The sequence below is a fragment of the Coenobita brevimanus genome, chromosome 57, assembly GCF_032717465.1.
Source record: "Coenobita brevimanus isolate Jiangsu-jjx chromosome 57, ASM3271746v2, whole genome shotgun sequence".
Lineage (NCBI taxonomy): Eukaryota > Metazoa > Arthropoda > Malacostraca > Decapoda > Coenobitidae > Coenobita > Coenobita brevimanus.
In genome coordinates, this window is record NC_137010.1 from 52393919 (window position 1) to 52410489 (window position 16571).

Here is a 16571-nt window from a genome sequence, read left to right on the forward strand (position 1 = left end):
ACAAAGGATGATGAAATCATAGGCTATGTAACACCTCCCCACAAAGAAAAAAGAAATTTACAAAGGAAATTTCTTATTACTCTAAAACAATCTGTATATGGCATTACAGAACATGCAAAAGCCTTTCCTAGTGTTACAAAACATGAGATCTCCCTAGCACGTTCAGTCATAGGTACTTGCCAGTATCCCTTTAACAAATCAAACTTACTTATGTACCTAGCCTTTCCGATCTTGTCTATGCAATCTTCCACACGAGGGAGAGGGTAAGTGTCTGTTTTGGTTATCTGATTAACACGTCTGTAGTCAATGCAAAGCCGCTGTGACCCACCTGGCTTAGGGACCAGAGTGACAGGAGAACTCCACTCGCTCTGACATGGCTCAATCATCTTGTGGTCCAACAGGTAGCCAAGCTCCTTCTGGATGAGAGGAACTTTCACTGGGTTCACACGGTAAGGAGGCAATTTAATTGGCTTTGCGTCTCCAACATCGACATCATGCATCAACACAGTGGTTCTTCCTGGAGTGGCACGGAACACTTCCGGGTACTCCTGCAGTAATGCCGAAAAATCCTGCCTTTCCTTGGGAGGTAGATGACAAAGCTTAGTCTGGAGATCATTCATGATATCAGGATTCTTCCCCAAACTATCACTCAGGCTCATACTGCATGGGAGAGCTTCACTTGCAGACTCGGGTGGAACAGCTACAGTGCAGACTGGATTATTTTCGTCCCGCCTGTGATATAACTTTAGCATGTTGATGTGACATAGTTGCTTGCTCTTTCTACGATCTGGTGTGGCGATGGCATAGTTGACATCACTGAGCTTCTTCTCCACGAAATAAGGGCCACTAAACTTGGCTTGAAGAGGTTGCCCATGAACTGGTAGCAGAATCAAATCCTGATCTCCTGGCTGAAAGTGGCGTAACCTGGACTTCTTATCATTCCAAGTCTTCATATTCTCCTGAGCAGCTCCTAAATTCTCTCTCGCCAGCTGTAAAGCAGTGGACAGCCGTTCCTTGAACTTCATCACATACTCCAGCAGGTTGACGTCATCTTCCTCCGACAGCCAGCATTCCTTGAGTAACTTAAGGGGTCCTCTTACTTCATGGCCAAACAGTAGTTCAAAAGGTGAGAAGCCCAGTGATTCATTTGGAGATTCTCTTGCAGCAAACACAACGAATGGAAGACCTTTATCCCAGTCTTTCTGATGTTCCAAACAGTATTTCTTGAGCATCGATTTAAGTGTTTGATGATATCTCTCAAACGCTCCTTGGGTCTGGGGATGGTAAGCTGAAGACGTGATCTGGGTGATGCCCAACTCTTTCAGAGACTGCTTGAAAACGTTTGACATGAAATTACTTCCCCGGTCTGACTGTACCTCCTTGGGCAGACCAAACTTTGTGAAGAACCCTAGCATTTCCTAACCACGTTCTTTGCTGAGATGTTTCTAAGTGGAATGGCTTCAGGATAACGAGTAGCCATATCAATCATGGTCAACACATAAGAAAATCCTGAAGAAGTGTTAGGAAGAGGGCTAACAATATCCACCAACACACGGGTGAAAGGCGCCTCAAAAGGAGGAATGGGAACTAGAGGTGCAACCTTTTCGGTCTGATTACACTTCCCCACAACTTGACAGGTGTGACAAGACTTACAATACCAGGAAACATCCCTGAAGATACCTGGCCAGTAGAAGTGTTTCAAAATGCGTGCCACAGTCTTCCTCACTCCAAGGTGTCCTGCCAAACTGTTATCATGAGCCACTCGAATGATATCCTGCCTACAAACACGAGGGATGACAACTTGATGTACAACCTCCCATTCACAGTCGGCTGATGCTGTTGGGGGTCTCCACTTCCTCATAAATACTCCTGACTTTACATAATAACAAGTAGAAGCACCGGCTGACTCTTCTTCACTGTAAGCAGGGTTAGCTAGACCTTTCAACTCAGGGTCAGCAACGTGCAACTCAACCAACTCTTGACGAGACAAATTATTAACACTACGGGGTACTGCCTCATCTGGTGAGTGGTCCAAATTAGCAAGAAAAGTGTCAGCTAGGATAACATCATCATCATCATTATCCTCTAAATCACCAGTAACTTTAGACTTAGCCCTAGTGACAGCACATGCAGGGAACACATCAGGGACATCACAATCCCGGGACGCAGCCACTGGCTCACTAGACAACTGAGGAGCTGGACACACTTGACTTCCACCAACATCATTTCTAAGTAAGAAAGTTACACCTGACATTGGGAGTGTCTCAACCAACCCAACCATAACGGAACCATTAACAAAACCAGACTCTAAATTCACTCTGCACAGAGGGACAGAGAAGTAATTATTCCCTACACCTTGTAAGATTACAGTTTCATCAGAGGAATTAACATTAGAGCCTAGAACACTGGTCAGCATAAGGGATTGGCAAGCACCAGTATCACGATTTATTCGAACTGATTTCTTGTCATTACTGTCCAGAGGACTGACAAAACCATCAGACAGGAAATTAGCACATGAACTCTTGAGAGTGTCACCCACGTTACTGCTCAAAAGAGGAGCTCCATCATGAGAATTTAAGTTACCCCTCAAAGCAGGTTCAGTTAACTCAGTTAAAGAATTCTGGGAACTCTCAAGAGTGGACACTAGACCAATTGACTGAATATTTAAAGACTCCTTTTTGTTCACATCACGCTGTCTCCTGAAACATCTCTCCGTAGTACGACCAAGCTTACTACAATAAGTACATTTACTTTTCTAAAATCTAGAGGTGAAGCTGGTATTTACTTCCTGAGACACATCATCTTTATTCTCTTTACTGTTACCTGTACTCTGAGTAGAGGCAACGTACTTACTCTCAGCTTTCCCTTTTTCTTTAGAATATCTCTTGTGAGTGAGAACATATTCATCAGCTAAAACTGCAGCATCAGACAAATTATCTATTCTTTTCTCATCAAGATATAGGCTTACATCTTTATAAATACACCTCTTGAAGTCCTCCAGCAAAATCATCTGCTTAAATTTCCCAAAATCAGAATCCACATTCTTAGAATTTAACCACTGCTCTAACAAATCTTCTTTGATTTTTGCATACGCAACATGGGATTGCTTATCTTGCTTGTAAGTTGTCCTAAATTTTACTCTATAAGCTTCAGGAACAAGCTCATAGGCCTTAAGAATCAAGCTCTTAACTACATCATAATTATCAGATTAATCCTGAGGCAAAGATGCATAAGTTACTTGAGCTTTACCGGTGAGAACAGTTTGAAGGAGTACTGGCCAATATTCCTTGGGCCAATTAAAACCTGTAGCTGCCCTCTCAAACAACTGAAAATACTTGGTTAAATCAGATTCATTAAAAGGAGGGACAAGTTTAACATTTTTAGCCACATCAAAATCATCAGAGCTAGATGATCCAGTTCCACCTTGTTTCATGCGATACTCATGGTCTGCCTGAATCCTTGTAAGTTCAATTTGTGCCTGAGCCTGTACCTGTGCCTCTTGAATACGAGCATTTGCCTCATTAACACGAGCCTCCGCCTCCTTAGCCTTAGCCTCCTGCAGGGCTAGCTGTAACTTAGCTAATTCAATCTGCTTTTGCTCATTTGGAGGAGTTACATTAAACAAGCTTTCGTTAATCATGTCAACAATTTGATCTTTAGAATGATGAGAGCGAACAGCAATTCCCAATTATTGAGTAACGAGCTTAAGTTCATTCTTTGTTCTGTTTTCTATATCACACACTGTTTGCACATTTGACAAAAAATCTTTGGCTTCATCAAGTGTAGTAATAGTAGACATAATTAATAAGTAACAGTCACAAAATATCAAGCAATATCCTTATGATAATATCCTGAATATCCTGATAAGAGGTCGCCAAATTTATGTTACGGAACAGAGAGAGATAACGTACACTTTAAGTGAGAATACTAAGAGTCACTACTGTCCCGTAAAGTTCCAGGTTCAAAACAAAAGAGTTAGGTAAAATTACAAGTTAAAGTTTAATGCTCAAACTAACAACAAAACATTCAGGACTCATAAGGATAATGTAATGGCAAATAATCAGGTTAAATATTTGGTTAACTGCAATAGCCTCTATTAACACGAAATTAGCAAGAGTATATTTATCTAAGTCAGCCCTGATAAAATGAGATACCAGATAATACTCAGTGAATGCCAGATAAATTATTACAGATACAAACTATTATAAAAAATGACTGACATAAAACCCAACATTAATCAAAAACCTCACTAGGCCTAAGAATTAACCTTATGCTACACAGTACAGGAAAAAATGCAATAACACTTATACTCAAATTACACACAGCTGCTAGATGTTTGGAGATTTCTTGAGCACTCACAATAATAATATCTGTACAGGGGAGGACAGAGATGTGAACAAAATGAGGAGCAGATCTAAGTGGCAATGATGCAGGGACTGAGCTCATTATATAGGGGCCAGCAGAGCTTGATACAACTTGTAAGAAGGACGCGCAAATGAAGCCATGGGGACAAAGAGTTGACAATCCCGCTCTGAATAACAGATCGAACGACTTACTCTACTATAACGGTAGAAGGGGGGGAATGAGGCAGAACACGCTCGTGATCAAACATGCAGCATACTGTGCGTTAAAATTACACAAAGGATGATGAAATCATAGGCTATGTAACAATATATATATATATATATATATATATATATATATATATATATATATATATATATGTATATATATATATATATATATATATATATATATATATATATTGTCACTGGATTTTACCTCTCGGTTTACACAAGGTGGATATACACTGTCACAATTTATTATTATGACACCGAGTTTTGCCTCTCGTTTTGCACAAGGTGGGTATGCACTGTCACAAGCATCTTTATCACTGGTACAGGAATTCACTTCTGATCTGAACTGCACTGTCTTTGCCTTTCACTTTCTGTCTGTGGGAACTATGTATCACAATCACTGGTCTGGCAAGGGGAAGGTGGAGGGCCTGGGGACTCATAGTTGTCGGCCTTGCGTAGGCGGAGTCCCTTCATGAGTAGCTTTATCCCGTGGCCATGGGACAACTCGTAGGGGCGTCGTCTCTCGTTGAGGGCTATGGTTGGGCGTTGTGAAGGGCCCCTCACTCGGGGCTGGGGACTGGGGTCTGGCCTTCAGGGCTGGGGCCAAACAAGTTCTGGAGGCACTCCTGCAAGCCCTTGGTTGGGGAAGGGTGTTACCTTCATTGGGGAGGGGAAAGGTCTTGCCCTGGGGTCCTGGGGGCGCCCTCGAGGGTCTGTTGTCTGCGCCGCCATCAGGGTGGGGCTGTGGCATTGCTTCCGGCAGGAGTCTATCAGATGGGAGTCCTCCTCGGGGGCCAACTGGATGAAGAATAACCCTGGGGATAACACCGGGCCTCTCCACCAGTCCTTGGGGTGGAAGTCCTCCTCCTGGAGGTTGCCTCAGTCCTGGTGGACAGAGATGCGACCTGGACCCCTGCCAGTAGGCAGGGCTGATTGCAGGTCAACCTCACATTGTGAAGTCACAGGGGGCAAGGGACTTTGGTGGTGTCCCTCCCTGGTGCGGCTACCGGCCTTCGCTGAGGTCCCTTGGGCAACAGACAGAGGGTGGCTACAGGCCATCCCTTCCCTGTCGGTCCGGCTACTGGCCATCACCGGGGCCTGACTTCCTGATGGGACCACAGACAAAGCGCGGCTACAGGCCGTCACCGAAGTCCCGTATGGAGGGAGACATGTAGGCGAGGAGCGGCTACAGGCTGTCTCCTGCCTCTTGGCACAGCTACAGGCCATCGCCTGTGTTGTGCCCTCCAAGGTAACTGCGGAGAGAGAGGGGGTGTACTGTTCTCTCCCCACGTGTGGCTTCAGGCCGTCACGGGTTCTGCAGGGGGTTCAGCAGCACGTGGAGCAACTACAGGCCATCTCTGTTTTGGGGGGCACGGCTACAGGCCGTTGCCTTTTTTGTGTGCGGCTACTGTCCATCACAAGGGCGCAGCTACAGGCCATCGCCTTATTATTGGAGTGGCTTCAGGCAAATCTCCTTGTTATTAGAGCAGCTACAGGCCGTTCCTTGATTTGCTTGGTTACCGGCCGTTGCTGGGGTGCTCCTTCGAGCTGTATTTAGCTCCACCCCGATCCTGGTGAGGGCTAGCTCGGCTGATAGGTAGTGCACTCAGATGGGGGTGGTCGCACAGGGAGCACTCTGAGGAATAGGGACACGCGGCCCTGTGGGACTTATGTCTATATTCTATGGATGTTGTGCGTGCACCATATACCCCTCTGTAGTCTCCTCCTGGGGGTGTGGTGGTGCCCTGAGTTGCCACGGCCAGTATTTCAATATATATATATATATATATATATATATATATATATATATATATATATATATTATGCTAGGTTTTTAAGGGGCGGCTTCCCGTCCCTAGAACGCCTAGAGTGTAGCTGGGTTCCCTTTCTAGACCAGAGCTTAGACAAACAGGAGAGGGCCAGGGCAAAAAAACACAGGGCAACAACCTTACATGTATATTAACAAATTCAACTGCTGTGGAACAGGTAGACAATCTTACACAATCTCATAGGCAAAAATCAATACATAGGCTAGCATTAGTTGGTATAGTATCACACAGGATACAAGATGTACAGGAGTCTGGTTCAGGAGGACAAAGGCACTGTTACACAGTCCATGGTAAGGAGGCATTGCATGAGGTGTTCACTGTTCTGACACTGAGTTTATAGGATGAGCACGGGGGGGGGGAGGGTATTGCTGACTCTGCACAAGGGAGGGGAATAATTGGTAACACTATTTGCAGGCTTCGTTACAGGGGACGAGGGTAGTATCACTGTTTGGAATATTCACCATCTATGCTTTTGTATTTTAAGGTCTTACGGGCTTACTTGGCCCCACTGTACACTTGTAGCTGGATTTCACTAGGGCGCCTGTTCTTTTACACTCACTGGTCTCAGTCTTTTCTGGCCTCACTGTATTCTGGTATCACTGTAAACTCACTCTCGTGCCTTAAGTTCCGGTGTCACTGTTCAATGTAAATTCAATGTCTTTAGGTCCATTTTATTTCACTGGGGGAAGAGGAGGTCCAGGGCTTACAACTCTTGGCCCAGGATGTGCGGAGGCCCTTTGGGAGTCCCTTCATCCCTTGGCCACGGTACTACTCTCAGGGGCATTGTCTCTCAGCTGGGGCTCGGGCTGTGTGTGGCATAGGGGCCCTCACTGTCATGGCTTGGGACTGGGGTTTGGCCCTCGGGACTGGGGGTCAAACAGATGTTGGAGGTGCTCACTCAGGCGCTGGGTGGAGGACTGGCGTTGCCTTCGTCGGGGTGGGGAGTGGGCCTGCCCGGAGGTCCAGGGGACGTCCTCAGAGGGGTGCTAGTTGCGGTCTTCCCTCCGGGCAACGCCGTCAGGGCTGGGTTGCAGCGTCGTTCCTGGCCAGAGTCCATCAGGTAGGCATCCTCTTCCTCTGGATGGAGGAAGAACAACCCCAGGGACAATACAGGGCCGCTCCTCCAATCCTCCGGGCAGTGGTCTTCTTCCTGGAGGTTGCCTCAGTCTGGGTGGACAGGAGGGTAATCTGTGCTCATGCCAGAGGGCGGGACTGAGCACAGCTCACCATCTCGTTGCGGAGTCACAGGGGGCGAGAGACTTTGGCGACTTTCCCCAGCGTGGCTACAGACTATCGGTGGGTACCCTCGGGCAACAGACAGAGCGCGGCTACAAGCCGTCCCTTCGTTGTCGGCGTGGCTACAGGCTGTTGCTGGGGCCCCACTCCCTAACGGGAGCTCAGGCAATGTGTGGCTACTGGCCTTCACCTGCCTGCTGGTGTGGCTACCAGCCGTCACTGAGGTCCCACAAGTAGGGCAATGTGCAGGTGATGAGCAGCTACAGGCGGTCTCCTCCCTACGGGCATGGCTACAGGCCATCGCCGGTGTCATGCCCTCCGAGGCAACTACAGAAGGAGAGGGGATGTACCAGTCTCTCACCAGCGCGGCTACAGGCCATAGCTGATTTCTGTAGGGGGTGTGAGCAGCACTGGGCAGAGCGATTAGACGCTGTCTCCTGATTAGTGGTCTGGCTACAGGCCGTCTCTTGTGGCCGGCTACAGGCTGTCTCTGGTGGCCGGCTACAGGCCATCTCAGGTGCTCGGCTACAAGCCATGGCTGGGGTGCTGCTCAGTACTGTTAGGCCAGTTCCACCCTGATCCTGTCGGCGGTCAGCTCGCCCGTAAGGTAGTGTACTTTGACTAAGGTGGTGGTGGTGGGTGAGTTCCTGGGAATAGGGGCGCACAGCCCAGGTGAACTTATGGCCCTGATGCCTGGATGCTTTCCACGCACCGTCTAGCCCTCCTTTTCCTCCTGGGGGTGTGGTGGCGGCTTGCATTGTCACAGCCGGCATTTTACCACTGTCATCAGGGAAAAAATCATGACCCCCTGACTGCAGGTAGTTGGTTTTGGTGGTAGTGGTGGTGAGGGCCGATTTTAGATGTTACAGGAGGCCAGTCCAGTTGGAGGTGGCTTGATTTTCGTCGAGATGTGGGTCGAAGGTCAGAAAAAGTGTGGAGGGCTCGGGGGCTGTGAGATGGAGTTGTAGGAAGTTGTGAGGGCCTTGGAGACAGTGCTTCCTGCTGAGGGTTTGTGCACAAGTGGTGCGGCATAGTCTCATGTTGGGAGGTGTTGCTTTCTGCAGAGGATCAAGCTGAATCCTGGACACTGAGGCTATGATGGTGGTTTTATGCCAGGGTAATGCGCCGTTGGATTCCCTCGGGGCAAGGGGGTGAGGCAGCATGAGTGTGATAGCGGTCATGTTGGGGGTGTGAAGAGGGGGGGCTGGGGGTGTGGGGGTGGTTGTATATCGTGTGGGAGGGCGTGAGAGGCAGCCGGAGTGGGTGATGGTGGGTTTGAGGGTGGGGGTGGGTGGTGAGGTGGGCGTGTGATGCCTGGGTGCGCTGGGGGCTGGTGGTGTAGTGTGGGAGGGAATGGGTAAGGGTTGAGGTGTACAAGGGTGTGTCTTGTGGGTGGCATGGGAGAGGGAGGGGGAGGTGGTGCTGGTGGTGGATGGGGCTGGTTTATGGGCGTGAGTGGGCATCTGGTTTTTGGGTGGTGGCTGGGGGGCAGATGAGAGGGCGTTGGGTGTGGGCAGGGAGGGTGGTGGTGGTGGTGGGGTGGGGGATGGGCTGGGAATTTGCAGTGTAGGTGAGTCTAGCTGTGAGGTGCTAGGTGGTGTGACAGATGGCAGGGTCGGTGCAGGTGACTCTAGCTGTGAGGTGCCATCCGGCGTGACGGGCAGCAGGGTCGGGGCAGAGGGGGTGGGGAAAGTGGGGAGACGGGGTGAGGGTGAGATATAGCAGTTGTAGGAGTCAGGAGGAGGAGCGGGACAGGGGGAGGGAGGTGGGGAAGGGTGGAGTTGTGGGGTGGAGGCTGGGGATGTGGTGGGGTGGAAGGGGCACACATGGCAATTTCTCAGGGTGCGGGGAGTGTTGTTGTAGTCTATGACTACTTGATATGGGTTAAGGACGTGGGTGATGGTGTATGGGCCTATGAAACGGGGGGGAAAGTTTATGTGGCACGAGGAGTTTAGCTATCATCACTGTATTACCTGGTTTGTAAGGGTCGGGGACGGCATCTGCCTGGAGATGCAGGCCATTCTGTAGGTGGTGGAGTACCCTCTTGAGGTGGTGGCAAGGATCATATGTGGGTGGTATGGCAGGCAGCTGTAGGTGTTGTCGCAGGGGTAGTAGGAGGGGCACTTCTCCGAGTACCTGTTCGTGGGGTGAGACACTGTCCTCCCGTGGGCAGGAGTTTATTCGCCACTGAACAATTTTTATATGGGCTGGTGAATCCTCGTTTTTAATTTCCTTGATCTCTGTGTGGATTTGGTTCATGATGGATCAGTGGCTGCATTCACAAATGGCATTTCCCTGAGGCCAGCAGAGGGAGGAATGGGAGATGCGATATCCAAATAAATTTGAGAGTTCCTGCCAGATGTTGGTGGTGAATTCAGGGGCATTGTCGGAATATAAGGCTTGCGGAATTCCAAAGTAGAGGAAGACATGTCGGACTAGGGCGTCGGCTACAGCCACGGCATCATGTTCATTGGCAGGATAGGTGATGATGAATTTCGAAAACGTGTTTACGAAGGTGATGATATAGTGGTACCCGGAACTGGGTGGCAGGGGTCCTACGACATCCACCGAGACGAGTTGCCAGGGTTTATGGGCGGTGAGTCATCCTGAAGGGCCGGCAGTGCAGGTGGTGTCCTTGCCTAGTGCACAAGCTCAGCAGGATTGGATGATTTTCTGGGGAAGGTTGGAGGGGTTGGGGGTCCAATACGTGTCGTTGAATATTTGGAGGAGTTTCTACATGCCCAGGTGAATGTCGTTGTTGGAGTGGAGGTGTTTCATGGCGCCAAGGGCGGTGTCGGGATCAAGGGTGATGTGCCCCAACAGGGTGAAGAGGTGATTGCCCTGGCGGTAGAGTTTCTTGAATAGGTGGGAGGGGATCCAGGAAGGTCTGTCTTTGTCCTGTCACTGCTGTAGGAGCTCTGTGTCGTGTTGAATGGCGTGGATGGCGAGCCGGGATAGGGCATCAGCATTGGTGTGGAGTTTGCTGAGGTGGTAGGATATTTTGTACTTGAATTCCTCCAAGATTTCTCGCCACTAGATTAGGTGTGCATTGTGGGTGTCCTGGAGTGATTGATGGTCCGTGATGATCGTCATGTTTGTCCCCAAAAGATAGGCCTGGAAGTGTTCGAGGACCCAGATAATACCCAAGCATCCTCACTTGGCTGCGGCATAATTTCACTTGGCCTGGTTGAGAATGCGGCTGGTGCAGGTGATGATGTGTTCTCATCCCTCCTGGACTTGGGCGAGGATGGCACTGATTGCTACTAGAGAAACGTCTGTGTATAATCGGAAGGATAGGGAGTAGTCAGGGAAGGCGACGATTGTGGCCGTTAGGAGTTTGGTCTTAAGTCCTTGGAAAACACCTCGTCTCTTCTCGGTCCAGGTAAGGGGTTCTCCCTTCTGGGTCAGGTCGTGGAGGGGCTTGGCGATATTGGCAAACCCTTTGACAAAGTGTCGGTAGTATGAAGTGAGGCCCAGGAAGGCTCGGACCTCATGGACGTCTCGTGGTAGTGGGATACTCACGACAGCACAGAGTTTGTCTGGGTCGGGGGATATCTCGTCTTGTGAGATGACGTGCCCCAGGAAAGAAACAGTTCCGGCAGCCAGGATACACTTAGAGGGCCGGAGCTTGAGTCCGGCCAGGCGGATTCGGTGGAATACTTTCCTGAGGTGCTGGAGGTGATTGGCCCAAGTTTTGCTAAAGACAGTCACATCGTCCAGGTATGCCAGACAGAAATCCCAGGTGAGGCCACTAAGGACAGACTCCATTAGTTGGGAGAGGGTGGTGGGGGCATTGAAGAGCCCAAGGGCAGGACGTTGAATTCGTAATGCTTCCCGTTGCTGGTGGAGAAGGCTGTTTTTCCTCTGTCCTCAGGATGTACGGGGACCTGCCAGTACCCTAACTACCTGCCAATACCCTAACTGGAGATCGAGGGTGGAGAACCACGAGGCACTGTATGGGGAGTACAAAGGAGTACAAAGGAATGCAAACAGCAACAAACCTTATGGTCCTTTCGAGGCTGTTTATTACAGAGTAGACTATGATTATGAGATCTAACTCCACATGCTGAAGGATAAGGATAGTAAAGCAAGAAGGCTCCCCCCGCCTCCAAACCCTCCAGTTAAAACTGGCAAGAAAAAGAGAAAAACCACTATGCAGCATGGAAAAACTGACATGGAAATTTCATAGGAAAGACTGAAAAGGAAAAGCTACATTCTATAATACATTATCTATAAGCTAACAGTATGAATAACCTGAAAGAGTAGTAAAGTAAAATGAATAATCGAATAAATATATAACTAATGCATGACACTATGTACGAGTACGTTGAGTTAATGGAGCGTCTGCAGACACTGCATGGAATTTGCACAGTGCACAGTGTGGATGTTCAGGGGTGGTGTGGCAGCTTTGCCTGGAGTTATTAAGGTAGGCAGCAGTCAGTCAGGCCTCAGCTCCGTTCATTCCACTGAGACTAGGAACTTTCCCATGTGGGACAAGCACACAAGTCTCCTCCTGGGGCAGTGACCCCTGGCACATTAAAAAAATCCCGATGGTGGCCACTTAACTAGCAGGAACCCTCAGTGATCCCCAGCCCATCACAGGTCGAAAGTATGAGTAGTAACCGTTAGCTCAGGGCTATCTGTGCATATCCTAGTCTGTGCATATACTATATTTGCATTTAATAAATTGATCCAGGCTCTAATAAACTAAAAAAAAAAAAAAAAAAAAAAAAATTATACATACACAAGTGTTTTATTCAGGAGTAAAGGATATTAAGCTGGGGTTTAGACGACAACTACTTATCTAGGCGACCTTTAAGGGATGATACTGTATTACAATTTGCTACGTTGGAGGGCAATTTACTCCATATATTTACAACTCTATTGAAGAAGAAATGCTTAGCTTCATGCAACTGGAATCCTTTGCCAATTATTTTATGCTCATTGCCTCTAGTATAATTCAAGTGATCAACTGTGAAGTATTTATCGACAGCCATGTTATCATGTCCTTTGAATATTTTGAATACTTGAATTAAATCTCCTCGTATCCTCCATTTAGTTAGGGTAATGAGATTCAGGGCTTCTAAACGTTCCTCATACGGTTTATTTCTCATTCTAGGTATCATCTTTGTCATCCTTCGCTGCACTCTTTCAACCTTTTCCATATTCTTTTTATAATAAGGTGACCAAAACTGAACGCAATACTCCAGGTGCAGACGTACTAAGGAATTAAACAAAGTGAGGACAGTATTATCGGATTTATATTCAAATGCTCTGCCTATGAATCCAATCAATTTATTGGCTTTTTTCACAGCTTCTGTACATTGTTTGCTTGGTTTCAAATAGTTTGTCATTATAACTCCTCAGTCTTTTTCATGCTTTACCCTATCAAGTTGAACATTATTCATGCTATAGGCTAACTAACTCTTACATTTTTACTGCCAATGTTTAGCACTTTGCATTGATTAATATTGACATCCATTTGCCGGACTTGGGCCCAATTAAACAGTTGATCAAGATCTCTCTGAATTACCTACCTTTGCTGTGCTGTATCTGCTCTGTTACCTATTTTAGTATATTAGGCAAATTTTGAAATCTTACAACACAGTCCTTCGTCAATATCATTTACATATATTAAGAAAAGAATAGGACCTAACACTGAACCCTGCGGCACTCCACTTGTAACGTTTATCCAGTCTGACTCTTTTCCATTTATTACAACTCTTTGCTTTCGTCCGGTGAGCCAATCTTCTACCCACCCGAGAACACTGTCGCTGAAACCATGTGCCTTTAGCTTCTGAAGGAGTCTTTTGTGTGGAACTTTGTCAAAAGCCCTTTGAAAATCGAGGTAGACCACATCAACAGATTTAGTCTCGTCGTACATGTTCAGTGTATCATTGAAAAAGTCAAGCAGGTTCGTGAGGCAAGAGCGATTATTACGAAAACCATGTTGCGAATCTTTTATGAGATTGTTTGTTTCTAAGTGTTTCAGAAACTCGTCTCTGATAATAGTTTCAAGCAATTTGCAAGCCACCAATGTTAAACTAATTGGGCGGTAGTTTTCTGGTTGGGTTCTGTTGCCCTTTTTGAATATTGGGGTTACGTTAGCAAGCTTCCATTCATGTGGCACCTTATTGCTCTTAAGTGATAAGTTATAAAGTTCAGATAAAGGCTTTGATATTTCATTCTGTAGTTCCTTCAATATACGTGGAGATATTTTGTCCGGTCCTGGTGTTTTATTCTCTTTTAATTTGTTTACTGCAAGCAGTACGTCACGATAGCGACTGTAATATCAGTGATTATGTTGCCCTTTTCTATGGGAATGGGGGAAACAGTAGGAATCGTATGTATATTTTCTGTTGTAAATACTGGCGCGAAGAAAGTATTAAGAATTTTTGCCATCGTTGTTCCATCATCAGTGTGCTCTCCGTTATCTGTGATTAAGGGACCGATTGATGGAGTTATTACCTTTTTACTTGTTATGTAACTGAAAAATTCTCTGGAATTTTAGTTATTGTACTTGCAATATGTGCCTCAAGGTTTTTCTTATTGCATTTAATTAATTTTCTGCCTTTCGTTGAAGGGCATCGTATTCATTTTTTTCACTTTGACTCTTTGTGGTATTATAATTCTTATATGCAAGATTTTTTGCTTCTAAACAGTGTTTAATGTCGGAGTTCCGCCATTTGGGTTTAGAATTTTTGCCAGGCCTTCTGTTGCGCATTGGAATATAGAACCTGACGGCACTGTTGAGAGTTTCTGTAAAAAAAATTCCGTGCATCAATGATATCTAAAGTTTCGACACTGGGATGCCAGTCACCTGCACCTACAATTGCCATTAATTTCTTAAATTTGCTCGATTAAAGTCAGGCACTTTTTTACAAATGGCCCTGACACTGCCTTCACTGAATTTAATGTTAAATGTAACTATGCGATGATCACTTGTACTAAATTCTTCTCCAACAATAGCATTACTCACTACATTTTCTGATGTAGCTAAGACAAGATCTAGAATGTTAGATCCACGTGTCGGATAATTTACAAATTGATACAAAGAAATTTCCTGCAAGTTTGTATACAGGTCTAACCCTGTGTGTGAGGATAGGGCTTCTCCCCATTCTGGAGTTGAGGGAGTCGTCGATCCTGGGGAGGGGAGTGGCATCCTTGATAGTTACGTCGTTGAGGCGGCGGTAGTCCACCCAGAAACGCATGGTGCCGTCTTTCTTCTTGACGAGGACGACGGGGGAGGACCAGGGGCAGGTGGAGGGGGAAACAACGCCGGCATCGAGCATGTCCTGGACCTGGCAGTCTTCCTCAGTTCGTTGTTTTGGGTTCTTCCGCCGGAAGGGCTGGTGGATTGGTGGTCCTGTAGTGTGTATTTCATGCGTCAGGTAGGTGGGGGGGAGGAAGGTAGGGGGTAGGAGGCAGGCCGAAAGTGGTCCGGGCGGCAGGTCGGGGGAGAATAGGACGGATGTTCTGGTTGGCCTGTTTAGGGGGAACCATGCTTCATGATGAGGGGGGATCGTTATGGTGGTGGTGGTGGTGGTGGGGAAGGTGGGGGGAAGGGTCGGCAGGGGGGCAGGGGGATGGGAAAGGTGGTGGGGGCAGGGCTAGGGGGAGTGGTGGGGGGAGGGGGGGATCGCGCAAGTGCACACTGCCCTGAAGGGGTCGGGGGTTTCCGGAACTGGAGCTGCCGCTTGTGGCAATCGATGGTGGCTTGTAAATATTGCTGCAGGTCCAGTCCAAGGTATCAATCATAATTATGATAGGAGGAGTCGAAAACTATGACCCTGTGTTGCGTTGATGCTTGCTGGTAGGTGTCAGTGTGTAGGGTGCGGGTTTCCCCACGGATGGGTAGGGGACCATCCCCCGCGACTAGGAGATGGGCTGACGTGGGGAAAAGCAGGTCAAAAGCCGACTTATGACGGGAGTAGTAATGACCTTATAGGCACAATCTGGCCGCTCCTGTTCGACCAGAAGCCTCGCTTTTACCCCATTCAGCCTCATCTTGTCTTAGACTGGGGGACGGTATCTGAGAGAGGTGGTCCCTGCCATCGTGGGGAGGTGCCAGGGCAATCCTAAAAATCCAGCTGCTGTTGGGTTTCTTCCTCCTCTGGCTCCATTTCCCCGGGGTCGGTTTCTCCCATGGGTGCGGGTTCATCCTCAGGGCCCTCGTTTTCTATGGAAGACATATTGTGTCATCCAAGAGTGGTTAGTTTGCACCTGGCAGCTTTGAGCTGTTCATGGATGTTGTGCAGTGGGCATCGGTGACTGCATGTGGAGAACTCCCAGGGGTTGATTGAGATAAGGTTCTGGTTCTCCTTGTGGCTAGGGCGCTTGCCTGTGGGGTGGGCCCTGGGTAAACTGGGTGCAGGTGCTGTGCTGGTCTGGGATAGTGGTGGTTGAGGTTTCTTGTGCGGTGTTGGTCTGTTCGTGGAGAATTTACTGACCAAGTTCATTTGTGGAAGGGCAGAGTGGGAGGTTAAGAGTCACTGTATCAGCTGGATGTCTCGGTCGAGGTCTCCCGTTTGGTCGTGAGTCGTGAAATGTTCTTTGACTATGCTAGGGAGGACTCTGAGGAGAGTGTTGAAAGTATCTTGTTCCCGGGTTTCATCATACGCTTCCGGGTAGGCAGCAGTGACAAGTCGCCTAGCCTGGATTAGAGTGTTGTCCAAGTTGCCGTCGTATGCTAGATTATCCGATTGGGATAGTGCTACTATCTTTCCCAATGACGGTGTGATAGCTTGGATTACTACTTTTGTAAAGTTTGCCCATGTGAGTTCATGGACGACTTTTGGTGCAATATTGGCCGTGGCTCTTCCCAGTAGTGGGGATGTGACAGCAATTTTCTGCCTGTCATCTTTGAACGTGATATCCAGCAATGGCTTGATTATTGCTAGATATGTGTGAATGTCGTACTGTTCTGGGT

At 47.7% G+C, this 16571-nt stretch overlaps 1 protein-coding gene across 1 annotated transcript; it reads right to left on the reverse strand.

Moving 5' to 3' along the window:
- Positions 1-10375: 10375 nt before the first annotated feature.
- Positions 10376-14853, reverse strand: LOC145401999 (uncharacterized). The gene is made up of 3 exons (XM_080274100.1): positions 14818-14853; positions 10880-11314; positions 10376-10483 (listed from the first exon to the last, which is right to left on the reverse strand). Exons 1-3 carry the CDS (start codon positions 14851-14853, stop codon positions 10376-10378), a joined length of 579 nt encoding a protein of 192 aa, XP_080130226.1.
- Between the last annotated feature and the right edge of the window lie 1718 nt (positions 14854-16571).